The sequence below is a fragment of the Eleginops maclovinus genome, chromosome 2, assembly GCF_036324505.1.
Source record: "Eleginops maclovinus isolate JMC-PN-2008 ecotype Puerto Natales chromosome 2, JC_Emac_rtc_rv5, whole genome shotgun sequence".
NCBI lineage: Eukaryota > Metazoa > Chordata > Actinopteri > Perciformes > Eleginopidae > Eleginops > Eleginops maclovinus.
In genome coordinates, this window is record NC_086350.1 from 14,544,836 (window position 1) to 14,558,731 (window position 13,896).

At 41.2% G+C, this 13,896-nt stretch overlaps 3 protein-coding genes across 3 annotated transcripts; all 3 read right to left on the minus strand.

The window, feature by feature from the left end:
• Positions 1-1,070: 1,070 nt before the first annotated feature.
• On the minus strand, positions 1,071-3,902 carry si:dkey-30c15.13 (uncharacterized protein LOC558731 homolog). Its single transcript, XM_063901521.1, has 8 exons — positions 3,773-3,902; positions 2,969-3,161; positions 2,695-2,856; positions 2,512-2,622; positions 2,371-2,427; positions 2,181-2,291; positions 1,917-2,060; positions 1,071-1,710 (listed from the first exon to the last, which is right to left on the minus strand). The coding sequence occupies exons 3-8, from the start codon at positions 2,854-2,856 to the stop codon at positions 1,657-1,659; spliced, it is 639 nt and encodes a 212-aa protein (XP_063757591.1). The 5' UTR covers positions 2,969-3,161; positions 3,773-3,902; the 3' UTR covers positions 1,071-1,656.
• On the minus strand, positions 3,359-8,806 carry LOC134876533 (B-cadherin-like). Its single transcript, XM_063901508.1, is given in 18 exon segments — positions 3,359-4,169; positions 4,290-4,433; positions 4,909-5,039; positions 5,128-5,352; positions 5,651-5,875; positions 5,959-6,101; positions 6,220-6,464; positions 6,549-6,734; positions 6,826-6,882; positions 6,884-6,955; positions 7,027-7,190; positions 7,280-7,421; positions 7,525-7,680; positions 7,768-7,841; positions 7,844-7,916; positions 7,991-8,089; positions 8,456-8,609; positions 8,704-8,806. Coding segments are annotated over 17 exon segments (2,436 nt in total). The 5' UTR covers positions 8,510-8,609; positions 8,704-8,806; the 3' UTR covers positions 3,359-3,923.
• A 280-nt stretch (positions 8,807-9,086) lies between these two features.
• pdp2 (putative pyruvate dehydrogenase phosphatase isoenzyme 2) lies at positions 9,087-13,611 on the minus strand. Its single transcript, XM_063897938.1, has 9 exons — positions 13,491-13,611; positions 12,981-13,105; positions 12,682-12,861; positions 12,383-12,502; positions 12,002-12,288; positions 11,588-11,693; positions 10,777-11,013; positions 10,393-10,692; positions 9,087-9,882 (listed from the first exon to the last, which is right to left on the minus strand). The coding sequence occupies exons 2-9, from the start codon at positions 13,059-13,061 to the stop codon at positions 9,607-9,609; spliced, it is 1,587 nt and encodes a 528-aa protein (XP_063754008.1). The 5' UTR covers positions 13,062-13,105; positions 13,491-13,611; the 3' UTR covers positions 9,087-9,606.
• Positions 13,612-13,896: the final 285 nt, after the last annotated feature.

Below are 13,896 nucleotides of genomic sequence, written 5' to 3' on the forward strand. Positions count from 1 at the left end.
GAACGGTCAGACTATCAGTTCGACTTATCAAAGGGGATCACCTCATGTACTCACCACTTCCTCTCCGCCGGTCACACTCACTCTCCTGTCATCACATCCAGGCCTCAGTCACTTCCCTCTGCACTCCAACAGGAGGATTTCCTGTGGAGCCAGAAGGAAGATATTCTCCAGAGACAAACGATATTACTCACCGCCCAATCTCGAGATTAAACAGCTGCACCGATGCATCTAGGCGGGCTTTATGTCTCACGTGTAGTTTTTGATTTGCAGGCCACTGTGGTTGGCTTCTTGCTCTGATCACATTGTACAATTTGTCCCTGTGTTAATACGGCACTGAACCATTAAAGTGTACTGGCAGGAGATGCAGACATCTGAACAAATGGATTGTTTGTACAACTCTACATGTATGCTGATATCATGAAACACCAGATACACAGACAACACACACACACAGTAGTTTTGATGCTTTAGCACACAGAGAAGTGGTTTCTATCAGAGGAATCAGATGTCAGTGCTCGTGTGGACACCCAACCTCGTCATCCTGCTTTCTTTTATTCTACTTCTGCGTCCATTTACCAATGAATCCCATGGTTCTCTTTGTACTCGGTGTGTTCCCATAGCAGCTCTCCCAACCAGGCAACAGCTGGAAACTGTTAGCCCGACATGCCGTGAGAAACTCGCTCCTCAGTGATTTTTTTTTTCTTCTGTTTGTGTGCGTGGGTGTGTGTGTGCTTACTATGAGAGAGCTGTATGACCTTGCTTTATCCTTAATGAAACCTTCCATCATTTAAAATCACACACACACCACACCCTTGACTCTGTCTGTACTCTATGAACCTCAGGACCTCTATCTTTGCGAGGACCAGCTTGAGTTTCAAGCCTTAAAAGTCAGGACATTTTTGCAACATTATGACATTTTGTCAAGTCTGTTAAGGGACAGTCTTAGGGCACATACTTGGTTTTATGGATTAAGCTGAAGTAAGAGTAAAAGTGAATGTGAAAATCAAAATTAGTCGAATTAAAGAGATCAGTGCAGGTTTAGTAAAACAGCACATTTATTTACACTCAATGATAATTTGATTAAAAAGTGTGGTCCAAGAGTTTATAGTTAAATCATTGCAGCGCAGTTTTTCTCCTCTTCAATATATCAACATGACCAGAAGACACCTCTGTTTTTTACAAAGTTTCCTCATCTATTGTTACACTAAACAGTTGATGTGTGCGTCAAACTGCACAACATGACAAATGCTGCCCTCTAGTGTTGAACACAGAGCACTGTCTGTGAAAATGAGTCGAATAGTATAATGAGTTTTGATAATGTAAGATAATGAGATAACTCAGCTGTAAAAACATTGTCTGATTGAATTTCCTCATTGCTGTGTTTTATATCGACCCTTTCTTTTTTAACATGTTCAGTTTTTGTAGGTTTAATCTTTGCTTTTGCCACGTGAATCATTTATCTTTTGTGGGTTTCCCAAGGAGAAAGGTTACTGAGGCCTCTGTAAGGTGACACGATATGATTTCACAATATCTAAAACTATTTCCTCAAACATAATCACATTGCACAGCCTGTTCATACCATACAGACCACGATCAACAACAGTAACTGAGTTTACAAAAACATTGCGCAGGAGTGTGTCGTTTCCTCTTTCAGTTTCACAGACTGAATTCCACATTTTCCAGTAGAAGCTCGTTGGTTTCATCTGGATCCTGACCATAAAATAAAATAAAATTCAGACCCCTTTAAACACAAAAATATATGTCATCATCACTGCTAATGACTGACAGAGTTCAACTGTAGTCCCGAAAATAGGATTCCATCGAATTTGTCCAAAAACCAAAGCATCCAAGTTAATGTTAAACCAAATCTTTTTTATGCTCATGTTACTCTATAACTCTTACCATGTAATATTTACCTGTGTGATGCGGCTATAGACCTGAATATTGGGACTGTAGCGACGCAGGCCTCTCAGGGACAAGAAAAGTATGTAGACAGACGCCAACAAACACTGCACAGCAAACGCTATGGAGCTTCCTTTTGCAACATATGAGCCAATGCGCTAGTTAGAGAAATGGGGAGAAATAGGACAGTTAACTCACAGCTCAGAAAGTGTTTCACTTTATTTTTTAACTGAATGATCTTTGTACAGAGTCCATGCTATAATGAATTACAGATTTACCTGTTGGTTGGTGTTGAGTGCGTCAGGCCGTGTGGAGCTGAGGCTGTTTGCCAGGAGAGTAGAGAAGCCAAACACCAGACTGAAGAGGTTCAGGCCCATCAGAGCGATGATCTGTTCAGGATTCATGCACAATTAGATGAGGCAGCTGAAAAACTTAAATTTAATTTAAATCATAATAATTAATATTAACCTTTAATTTATCAGCTTTCCTCTGAACCTCCATTGCCAGACACCCAGCAGCCACATACTGTAACAACACACACAGTTATGACCCAGTATTTGAATCTCTCTCTGTCTGAGTGGAGTTCAGTGGAAGCAGATGTGGACTCACAATCAGGCTTGACCACACGGGTGTTGTCATGGTTACAGAGCAGTTGTAGCTCACACATGCATGGGTGACTGTGGCCAGGATGCAAGTTAAGGCACTGAGGATTTGCACCACCTGAAGGAAACAAATGTTATGAAGCAGGCCGACAGTTCAAAAGATTTAACATACTGGTTTCGACAATCTCACCCCAGTGACTAATAGTCTGGTATTAACCACCGTCCCAAACCAACGGTGAATTCTGCCGTTAAGTAGCTCGCTGTGATTGGTAACCGGGGTCGGTGGGTGGGTTGAGGGTGTCTCCTTAAAAAACACCTGGTACAACCCCTCCTGGAACATGTTCTGCGTCATCTGTGGTGAAGGAGAGGTTAACTTGTAGGAAAACAAATGGTTGCTAAAAACAAATCAGTGAGCCAACACACCTTTGAGTGCTTAGCAGTTTTCGATCAATGTAGCTTCTTACCTTCTACAAATGTCATTCAGCTTCCACTCATTCATCCACCTGCCCTTATATAGAATATAATATGTAATCTAGCTGAAATAAAAAACATTTAAACAGATCATTTTTTCGCTGCTGATATTCCTCTGTGTAGTGAAGCAGATCCAGGGGTCAAAGTTCACTGGAGTGTGACGATAAGGACTGGTTAAAGTCCACTCTTGAGGAAATAACACAGGGAGATCACTGGTCAAGAGCTTATCAGCATGTAGGCAATGGTTACTGTGACATCAAGGGACTGGTTTCATTTTAGAGACTGGCTAGGACTTACTTACTGACTTAAGAACCAAAAATGCTACCTTACTTCAAATATTGTCAATCTTTACATTACTTTTAATAAAATAACTCTTCATAATATTCCGCAACTTAGCCTCTTTATTCAAATAGCATGATATAAATTGTTTTATGTACTAAAACAAATGTTTTGATAGGATTACAAACTTGAATTCTTTTAACTTAATCATAAAACGTTAACAAACAGGATAAGATGAGGGTAAACCTAAATGCATAATCAAAAGAGAAATATGGTATTGTTTTTATAGCCTGATCTACTCAGGCAGAGCAATGGTAAAGAACATTGAAAAAGGAAATAAATAAATTATAATAATAGATTTAATGAAAACTTGGCTAAAATACAAATTTACTGATTACTTATAATATAATAAAATACAAAATATCTGAGGTGTAGTTTGAACAATGTGACAACATCCCCAAAGGCTCAGAACACACATTCTATTAAATATGGTTTAGTTTGTAAATGTCATTGTTTACCAGATGATTTACAGCATTGAAAAAAGCCAGGAATGCTAAGAATAGCACTTTAACAGAAGACGAGCATCTCATCCAAAAAGCCACAGAAGGCAACAGAAAGACGGAACTGTGAGGTCCTCGAGCAGATGGACACATATTTAAAAGATCTCTGTCAGACCCATTCTGTTATTCCTGGCAGTGTTTCTGTGTCATTGTCTATCCCCCCCGTGTACAGGTCAGCCAGCCTGCTGAAATGCGGCCCCCACAGGCTCAGGCTCTGAAAGTCCTGCTCCTCATCCGAATCTGAGGAGTCGACTGAACTGAGCGAACCTGCGTCTGAGCCCACACCCTCGTAGTCAAACACCAGGAGAGAGTCATGAGGAGGAGCTGCGGGGTCACTGTCTGCAGCATGCACGTTCTGTAGGGGAAACCAGGGAAACGTATTACATACAGAGAGTAGCAATCACAAACATACTATGAATATTGCAATGATCTTATATACCACAGATATTCTGGGGTGAAATTCAACATCACTCACGTCCTCAATTAAATTGAAAATCTCTTCATTGTCTTGGAGTTGTAGGCGGTAGGACGGGTGGCTCTGGACAGCAGGAAACACATCAGTGCAGAAGACTTCAGGACGGTTATCCAGCCCTCTGTGGAGCTGACCCAGGTCATACTCCTAAACAGAAACAGAAATTCAATAAATTGCTAAAATCCCAATGAAAGATTGAGATTAATGATATGTATAATATGGAGCAGACTCAATAACTTGTTGTTCTGACTCAAGCCTGACTCAGGGTTTAAGCTTCACAGGAGAGGGTAATGTAATGAATCCATGGCACAGAATGTCTGCCGAGTGTTATGATTTCACCTGATTTGCCTCCTTCTCTTTTTTATCTGCCTTAAGTTGCATTACAAATGTGAAATGTCCTGTTACTTTACACCTGTTCTTTTCCTCTTCCTCCTACCGGTCAGCCCTTCACCTCGGTAAGTCATTGGATCACTTCACTCTCTGCAAACCTTTGGCCAAAACTCATCCCTTTACTAAATGATCCGCGGCTGTAGGTATTCATTAATCTCTTTAGCCCTCCTGCCTTAGACACCTGACAGTGCCAATATCCTTTAACAGCTGTATTTAAACTTCCTGCACCTACCCGGTCCTCTTCACCTCCCCCCTCCTCATCGTAGCAGAAGATGTGGTCCCTAGGTACATCGTCCATAAGAGGATAATCCTTTTCTGACCTCCTCCTTCTTTTCAGAAACAGCAGCAGCAGCAAGAGCAACACTGAAGCCAACAGAACAAAATAAGCAGATACAGTCAGTAGAAATAAACCAAAACAAATCAAGTGAATTAAAAAATCCTTGCTACGTACGCAGAAGACCAAAGATTGCTCCCAGAACTGATGTTGCGAGAGAGGAGCGGTGCAGATGAGGGGCAGAGCGTTGGATGAAGCAGGTAGAGACAGCACCTTGACACTGGCACACTTCTACATCCAGTGTGCTGTCTTGGTAGATCATGCCTACATCATAAACACGTATCAGCACGTTATAGTCTCCAGGTGGCAAATCCCGTTTAGGAGCCAGGGCTGCCACATCCGCTGCAAGGGGAGAAAAGACACAGATACTCTTGAGGAGCCTTTGGTTTGAGTTCTCAGTAACTCTTATATGTGTGTGTGTGTGTGTGTGTGTGTGTGTGTGTGTGTGTGTGTGTGTGTGTGTGTGTGTGTGTGTGTGTGTGTGTGTGTGTGTGTGTGTGTGTGTGTGTGTGTGTGTGTGTGTGTGTGTGTGTGTGTCATGCAGAGTTTCAGGTGACACCATTAAATGTGCAAGAATAGACTTGTACTTGTCATTTCAAATTCAACTTTTAAATGTTTTACTACAGTAATGAGCTTTTACTTGTGGAATTGGTGCTGATAGTCCAGTTGATTCTGTGCTTTCCTTGAAGCTCCACAGTAAACGGCCCAGCATGACCAGGTCCGTCCAGATCCACGATATCCAGCAGGGCAGGAAAAGGGTCGATATTGCATAGACTGGCTCTCGTCTGCTTGATTTTAGGATGATGGTCATTCACATCTAATAAAGTCACAACCAGAGTACCCGTCCCTGTTGCTGGGATGGTATCTAGGAGAATGAAAAAAGAAGGGTTATTGTTTGGGAAAGAACATTGTGTCAGTGTTTTCAGGTTAGACCAAACATAAATGTACCATTGTCGTAAGCTAAAACTAGGACTGTGTATTTGCCGTCTGTGACGTAGTGTGATTCTCTGTCCATGTTGCTTTTAACTTTGACAGATCCTGAGTCTTTATCAATACTCAGCCACCTGGCAGTGTCATTGTGTAGTTTATATCTGAAAAAAAAAAACAGAGACACAACCTTATTATATCTAAAACATGCATATAAACACTACATATGAATATTCTGGGGCCAACTAGATGTTAGCAATATATAGAGGTGTGTTATCATACCTAATGCTCTGTTTCCTGGCTGTGTCTGCGTCATTTGCTTTGAGGTCAGCCACGGAACTCCCTGCTTTCACACCCTCTGAGATGCTCACATGAATCTCTGCTGGACTGAAAACAGGAGGCTCGTTTTTGTCCGCAACTCTAACCGTCACTGTGGCTGTCGAGGTTGAAACTTGTCCAGAAAACCGCACCTCATTTGTCACCACGACCAGCAGAGTAAAGACAGGGATGCTCTCAAAATCCAGCTCCTTGGAAAGGATGGAGAGAAGGAAAGAAGGATGAAGTAATCTGCACGTTGAGTAAAACAACAAGACTAATGAATAAAAATAGACCTTGGCTGTTTTGAGGATTCCCTCCATTTTACTGGAGCCTGTAGTGATGTTAAAGTCTCCCCTGTCGTCGCCTTTGATTATTGAGTATATGGTGTTGGCATTTGGAGATCCTAACTCATCCCTGTCTGTGGCCTTTAGTCTTATTATCTCCACTCCAGCCTCATTCTCAGGGACTGATGTTGATAACTGGGGTAAAAGCAGGAAACTGTGTTAAATGCATTTATAGATTAAACTTATTTCAACATTATTATGAAGAGTGTAGGCGTCTTTTACTCACAGATGTGATGGTGAATTGTGGAGCATTATCGTTGCTGTCAGTGACAGTAATGATGACAGGTGCAGCTGGTGGTTAGCCCATCTCCCTCCATGTCAGCGGCTTGAATGTCCAGCTTGTACTCTGGCTGAGTCTGACACAGGACCAAGAGTTACCAGGAAGTGAGGAATCACAAAGTGTTGTGAAGAGTAGTGATTATATTACCTCTCTGTCCAGTCCACCTGCCTTCACCCTGATCACCCCACTCACTGGGTTTATGTCAAACATGTCCTCAGAGGGCGTCTGAGCCTTTATCCTATATCTAACCATAGCATTGTTTGTCTGTGGGTCATCTTTATCCACTGCTATAACCTTTATGACAGACTCCCCTGTTGAAGACAACAACACAACACTGTCTATTAGGACTTAAAATGAATGTTTACAAAGTAAAGTCAAATTAGTTGAAACTGTGTCTCACCAGTGTTCGCGCTTTCGCTCACTCTGCCATAAAAAGGATTTTGAGTGAATGCTGGAGCGTTGTCATTCTGGTCAATGACGTTGATAATGAGCTCCATGGGCTCCTCAGCCTTTACGCCCTCATTCAGTGCATGGGCCAACAGCTATAACACACACCATTTACATTCATAGCGGTCATTATGCGTAGGGTTAAGCAAAAAGTATAACTGTAAATATTGAGATTATGCTTTCTTTCGTTTGACTCACCGTGTATTTGGCTGTACTCTCCCTATCCAGAGGCTGCGTCACATACAACACCCCAGATCTCCAATCGACAGTAAAGACACCCTCGGGGGGCTGGTCAGCCCCTGGTCCTGTGATTCTGTAGGTAATCGCCACCTTGTTGTCATTGTTTGACTTGATCTAAAACACAATGATACTGAGGTTACCTTCAAGACTGTTTAAAAGTGCATTCAAAGCAATTCAACTACTTAATACTACTTTATTTACCTTCACCACTAATTTGGGATATGGCCCCCTGTCATTTTCTGGAAAGTGAATAACCGGAATCACCCACTCTCTTTCTTACGTTTCAAACTGCCAGACACTTTTGCAAACTCAATGGTGGGGAGCTGCTCCAGGACCAGAACAGAGTTATTCTGTTTGAAGCAGAACTCACAATGTTAATTCAGATAAAACGTGTTTAAAATCACAAAATGCTCTGTAGGTTTACCTCTAGCTCTGTGCTTCTTGTGATGTCATTATTCGAGCTGTTGATTCTGTTGTTCAAGCAGCATGGCAACATTTCTGCTGCAGCCAGAAAGGCAAAACACTAAGGGACAGAAATGTAAAAAAAAAACCATCAATGATTAATAGATCAACACATACTGTTACGTTTTTACAGATTATACTGAATAAATGATTCATATTTAAGTATTAAATAGAAGAAGCCTATATTATAGAATATGAATATACTGTATATTCTGCTTTTCAGAAGAGCAAAACACACTTAGATTTGTTCACTCGAGTAAGTATTTTTTCAACAATAAATGAAGACAAATAAATCTATCTAGCAAAAAACAAAAAAACTAATTATACTTTTAAAATGATCGAGGCAAGTAAAAAGAGTGTTCAAGTTATAGTAAAACAGTCCGCCACACAAACTGATAACCTCAATAGTCCAACTTTTAAGACTCACCTGGATTTGGCACAGCAATAAGGGCAGACTTAAATCCATTTTGTTGGTCATCATCTCCGTTAGTGTAGAAATCCTACAGATCTTCCTCTGTCATTGCGCTGGGTCTGCTGCTTTGTTCCAATGGCAGCCTGCCAGCTCTGTGGTGTTTACTCACCTTCAGAGTTAACAGTCAGTAGGATTCATGTATCATCTTCCACACTCACTGCTATTGTTCTGTTAGCTGCTGATGGACACAGTAATGTGCTTACCTTGCTCCCAACGGCGCTAACTGGGTGGTTGTTTGATTTTATCAGTGAAATGTTGGTGAAAAAACAAAGGTGGTAAAGGTGACCCCAGTCAGTCAGTCATGCAGGTGTGTGTTTATGCACTCCACTCTTACCTCTTGGCCACAGAATTGATGCACCTTTCTCTGAGAGGAGCAGTGTTTACATAACACAAGACCAGATAGTCTCCTGTGACACTCTGCAATTATATGTTAACACACTTTATTTTGAAAACGGAGTTTCCCACACAGCTTTGGGTGTTTAACTCTCTTAAAATGTGCAAAATGATTGGTCTCTCTGAATTGACATGCATTGTGTTCTCTTTGCAATCCAAATGTCTGTGATTAAAAACACACAAGCAAAAGATACAAAGTTCGGGATTGTTTAATATGAAGAATCTGGAGTGTTAACATAATCACAGTTAATTATCCAAATGAAGACTGTACATTCACACTAAACATTTAAACAATACTTCACAGCTTACATCAGGTAAATATGCAAGTAAAGAGACAAAGAGTTCACAGATGGATTGTCTGAAGCAAACTGTGCAACAAAAAAAGAAACAAAGTCAGAAAGGAAGTGTGACTGCATTATTCTGTATCACTGCCAACATTTTGACATGCAACTCAGGTTCTGGCTATAAAATGTCCATCATAAATACACTGAAGGATCAAAAGATTTTCCTGTCTGTATTCTGACCTCATAAACTATACATTATGCTCTAATTATAAGTGTTGCCTACCAATGTACTGTATGCAACAGGTTGTAATGATAATCCTTTCTGTCCAAAATATCCAGAAAACAACAGCTTGAATGTTGACTATGAGATGAACCGAGTTGAATGTGATATGCTTTTCCTCTCCGTACAGTGTTGTAGAAAACCTTGTGTTAGCTGCGACGAGGTCTGGCCAGGTCAGAGTTCAGATACACGACGGTAGCAGTGATATCGTCCCTGTACATTCTCGCTAGGTCCTCTGGCAAAGACAGCATCAAGGCCAGCCTTTCCTGGCACAGCTCCCCATACTCCCCGGTGCCAAGAGCGTGTCTGATGAGGTGTGTCGCAGCGTTAGTGTCTAAAGCGGGAGAGGCACGGGCCTGGCGTTTCAGCAAGAGGTCATGCATTTTACCCAATTTCATCTGCCTCTCAGATGGAGAAACGGGAGCCTGGAAAAAAGAAACAACAGTTAGAAACTAGTGTTGATTTGTCAGCATTGATTCCATTTATTTTTATCCATGTGTCAAATGTCGTTTTTAGCTTTTAAATCATATGGACGGCCATGGGGTTTAAGATATTTCAGAGTGTGAGCATTATAGTATTTTCTTAGTCAATGAAAGTGTTTACATTTCAGTCTTTTTTACTCAGATTATATTGAACATTTTATTCAATCCGTTTAATGTTTTGTCTCCTTTTTACCAAGACAAGACAAGAGCTTTCAGTACATTTCTTTTGTATTTTAAACTACATTTAGTGGAAAAAGTCACAGTCAGCGTATAATGTTGTTGTATCTTGTCTAGGTCAAACGGTTTAACCAAGTAAACACTATTAGAAACCATTTTTGACAGAATAGATTTAGAGGATCAAAACGTCACAAACAAAATAATAGTGAAGTTTAAGGTTTAGATTGTGTGCTCTGAATTAGGGGAACATCAAAACATGTCACTTTGACTCCACACCTGAAGGTGAATCCCACTCAGGTGCTCTCCAACGAGCCGCACAGCCTCCTCGTTCCCTAACTCATCCCACAGCCCGTCAGTGCCGAGGATCAGGAAGCGGTCCTGAGGTCTCAGCTTGTGATGGGTTATTTCAGGTGCCACATCCAGATAGGGTGGAGTTAGGTAGTTAGGTGGAGTGTAATGGTACAGGTTCAGAGAGTCTAGGTCCGCTCCGGACTCTAAGCTGGCTAAAACACTCTGCTGCAACTCATGGCTCCACTTGAATCTGACGTCACCAAAGGCACGCAGGGGCATCAGAACCTGAAAGAAAAATAACAGCTTAGGACCTGTGGTTTATTTTATCAACTTACTTCTCAGTGCCTGTTCAGTTTTATAAACTCTCACCCCCAGCAGTCTGTCCTCTGTGACCACTGTGTCTCTCTCTGACGGCGGGTGCTGGGACCTGATCCGCTCCATCTCAGCCTGGTTCTGTGAGTTGTGGTCCCAGGTAAGGGGCAGAGCACTCCATGATCCATCCTCCTCCAGCACACCCAGAACTGCTCTGCAGTCACCGGAATTTGCCACGTGGATCCCATCTGTGCCAACATGAGCCACACAGGCGGTGGAACCAGCAAACGCAACCTGGACAGATGATGGTGTTAATGCAATCTAAGTTATATACTTCTAAATATTATTCCCAAAGTTTATCCAAGCAAGTGTCTAAATATGTTCAGCATTTGTTCTGCAATTCCTCAAGCATCTTTGACATGTTTTACCTTAAAGGACAGTAAGACTGACCTGTCTTCTCCCAAGGTCAAAAGACAGAAGTCTATACTTCTATTGATATGTTCACTGAGCAGGCTGAAATTTGAGACTGGGAATGTGTGTGTGTGTTAAAGGCAGGATGCTTCATATATAAACGACACAAATCCTCTGTAACGTGGAAGACCCCTCGCGTTTGACTGCTGGAACATCTTGGTGTTTTCACAGTATTATGCTTGCTACGTAACAATATAATATTTAACCTCATCCATTTCTCTGTGTCCGTGTCTTAATGACTTTCTATTGATTAATGTTGTGAGTGTTAAAGTCTCGGATCCACGACAATGGTGTATCAGTAATAATACAAATAATAAAAAGCTTTATATGTATAGCACTTTTCAGTAATGTGTGGCCATAAATATATTGTAGGAGCAAGTAAGTGTTCTGTTGGTACCTGGATGGCTGTGCTTTTTATCAGGTCATTGGAAAAGGGGACTTGAGCCTCTAAGGAAATGTCAGCGTCGAGCCGTTTGAAAGAAAAATCCAGCGCATCCAGAGGACTAGAAAAAGAGGGGAAGAAAATCACTCGTCAAGACACTGCTTTAACTTTTTCAAGTGGAATTAGCACTTGCAATGTAGAAAACCTAAGTGTTTTAACTACCAAACAAACATTTGGAAGAATCCCATTTGAATTATAACCTTTACATTTGTGTTATCATAATAACATAAACTGGCAGAGACATTCTAACAGTCATTATAGTTATGAACTAATACACAACTATAGTTAAATTATGAAAGTTGTAGATAATAACAAACCACAGAATTAACTCCCTTAACTTTTGTTAGAACTACACAGCCTTGTATTTACCTCATGCCTTCACCATGTTCCTCACTCTCTAGTAATTCTTGCCAGAAGACTCTGAGGTGGTCGATGTAGAGGGAAGCAGATTCACGATAGTTGAAGTCTGCATGGTGTTTGTACCACTGCAAGATGGGAGGAACAGGTCTCTCATTCTCCATGCAGTTCTCAAGGTACTCCAGGCTCTGCTTTGACATCATTGCAACTGCAGTGTAGTACAGCAGACGCTCACTGACAGCCTGGGCACACGCCCAACCCCCGTGGCCGTCAAACACTCCAAACAGCATGCCCTTTGACTGGAGGAGATACAAAACACTCCATTGAAGTTTACAAGTGAGATGAAAGTAGGACAGAGGATTGGATTGCAGAATTAGGAGAGAAAATGCATACCTGTAAGCAGGTGGCTGAACTGCGACGGTCCTCATTAGGTGTGTTAGCAGGCAGCTGGTTGCTCTCAAACTTTCTGACAGCACTGAGACCCCTGCCATCAAACTCTGGCACAGTGACAGTCTGAAACACAGATGCACAAACACACATATGTACATGGTTACATATAACTGCAAATGTATTTAAGAGGTAGTAATGGTGATCTGTAATTTGAATGAAAAAACAAAGCATTTCATACAACGACAACCTCAAAACATGCCTTGTTACATATTGCAAGTTTCAGAGTTTATAAAACCTAATACCTGCTCATTAGATCGCAGGATGCTGTTGATTTGGACCTGGTTGAGCTGGAAGTCAAGGTCCTGACGAGTTGAGAGGTGGCGCCCACTGAGAGACCAACTTCCTGAGTCCTCACCAGTGATGTCTGACCTGACACTGGAGGTACCCCAGGAGGAGAAGGGACATCTATGTGCTGATCGAGGCTGAGAAAAGGGAAATGCTAGGGAGATTAGTGTACTAAATAAACAAAAGAAAAATCAAGATTTTTTAAATGATTTATAAAATGTAATAATTAGATTAAAAGTCAAATGAAGCTTCCCACCTGGAATGGTGCAGTAGAGGAAAGTGTCAATGTGTAGCTTGAAGCTCGTTGTAGGATGCTGGCACACACACGTCCAGACATCTCTAATGACCCTGCGATGTTTTGCAACTTATTCACCACGATGTCTATGTGGAGGGGGACATTTTAAAAATGACAGCAGAAAGAGTGTATATAATGATGGAGCTAACCTTAACATAAATAGCCAGCTGGATATTCTGTGTGTTAGCCCGGTTTAAAAGTAACATCATCAAGGTGCTATGACGAGTGGTGCAAATACGGTGCAGAATACCTCTCGTTAAGACATTTCCTATGGGTACATATGTGCATGCTTCTAGCTATATTACATTAAGTTGTCAACATTGAAACATTAAGTGAGCTAGCTGACGTTAGCCGGCTAACTTCACTATCGTATAACACATCACCGACTAACGTTGTGAAAAACCTATACTTGAGCTATACAGACACACATTGATGTACGCTGACTAAACAAGTCATTGATTTAATACTTACAAGCTTGTAAAATGTACACATGAATCGATTTCGATTGACAAACTCCTTACATGACGGCGCGGAACCTCGACGTCTGACGTAGGCATCAGACGCACTGTTGTAGTTCTTAACAGGTCGGAGAGAAAAGTAAAGCCGAAAAAGCAATCGAAATAGATGATCTTTGGCTCGACCTAAAAGGGGCATGGTATCTGTGTGAATGTTATGTAATACAATATATAAATAATATAATATGATATAGCAATGGAAAATCTTAAAGGTTTAATAAGGTATTTTTGTGTTGTTCGATTTTTGATGAGAATGTATTGAGACATAAAACATATTATATTAATAAAATATATAACATAAGTAGCCTATAGCGTGTTGTCCCTTCAGACACAACCAGCAAAGAGGCTCTTACATTTTCTAA

What these genes read in the sequence shown, in the direction of transcription:
- pdp2 (XM_063897938.1), bottom strand. Translation starts at nt 13,061, where the DNA reads ATGTCTGGACGTGTGTGTGCCAGCATCCTACAACGAGCTTCAAGCTAC. An exon ending in TCCTGCGATCTAATGAGCAG is followed by an intron (nt 12,503 to 12,681) that starts GTATTAGGTTTT and finishes TCTGTGTTTCAG; the next exon opens with ACTGTCACTGTGCCAGAGTT. An exon ending in TGAGTGGGATTCACCTTCAG is followed by an intron (nt 9,883 to 10,392) that starts GTGTGGAGTCAA and finishes TCTTTTTTCCAG; the next exon opens with GCTCCCGTTTCTCCATCTGA.
- si:dkey-30c15.13 (XM_063901521.1), bottom strand. Translation starts at nt 2,856, where the DNA reads ATGACGCAGAACATGTTCCAGGAGGGGTTGTACCAGGTGTTTTTTAAG. An exon ending in GGAAAGCTGATAAATTAAAG is followed by an intron (nt 2,292 to 2,370) that starts GTTAATATTAAT and finishes AATCCTGAACAG; the next exon opens with ATCATCGCTCTGATGGGCCT. An exon ending in TCTATAGCCGCATCACACAG is followed by an intron (nt 1,711 to 1,916) that starts GTAAATATTACA and finishes TTTTATGGTCAG; the next exon opens with GATCCAGATGAAACCAACGA.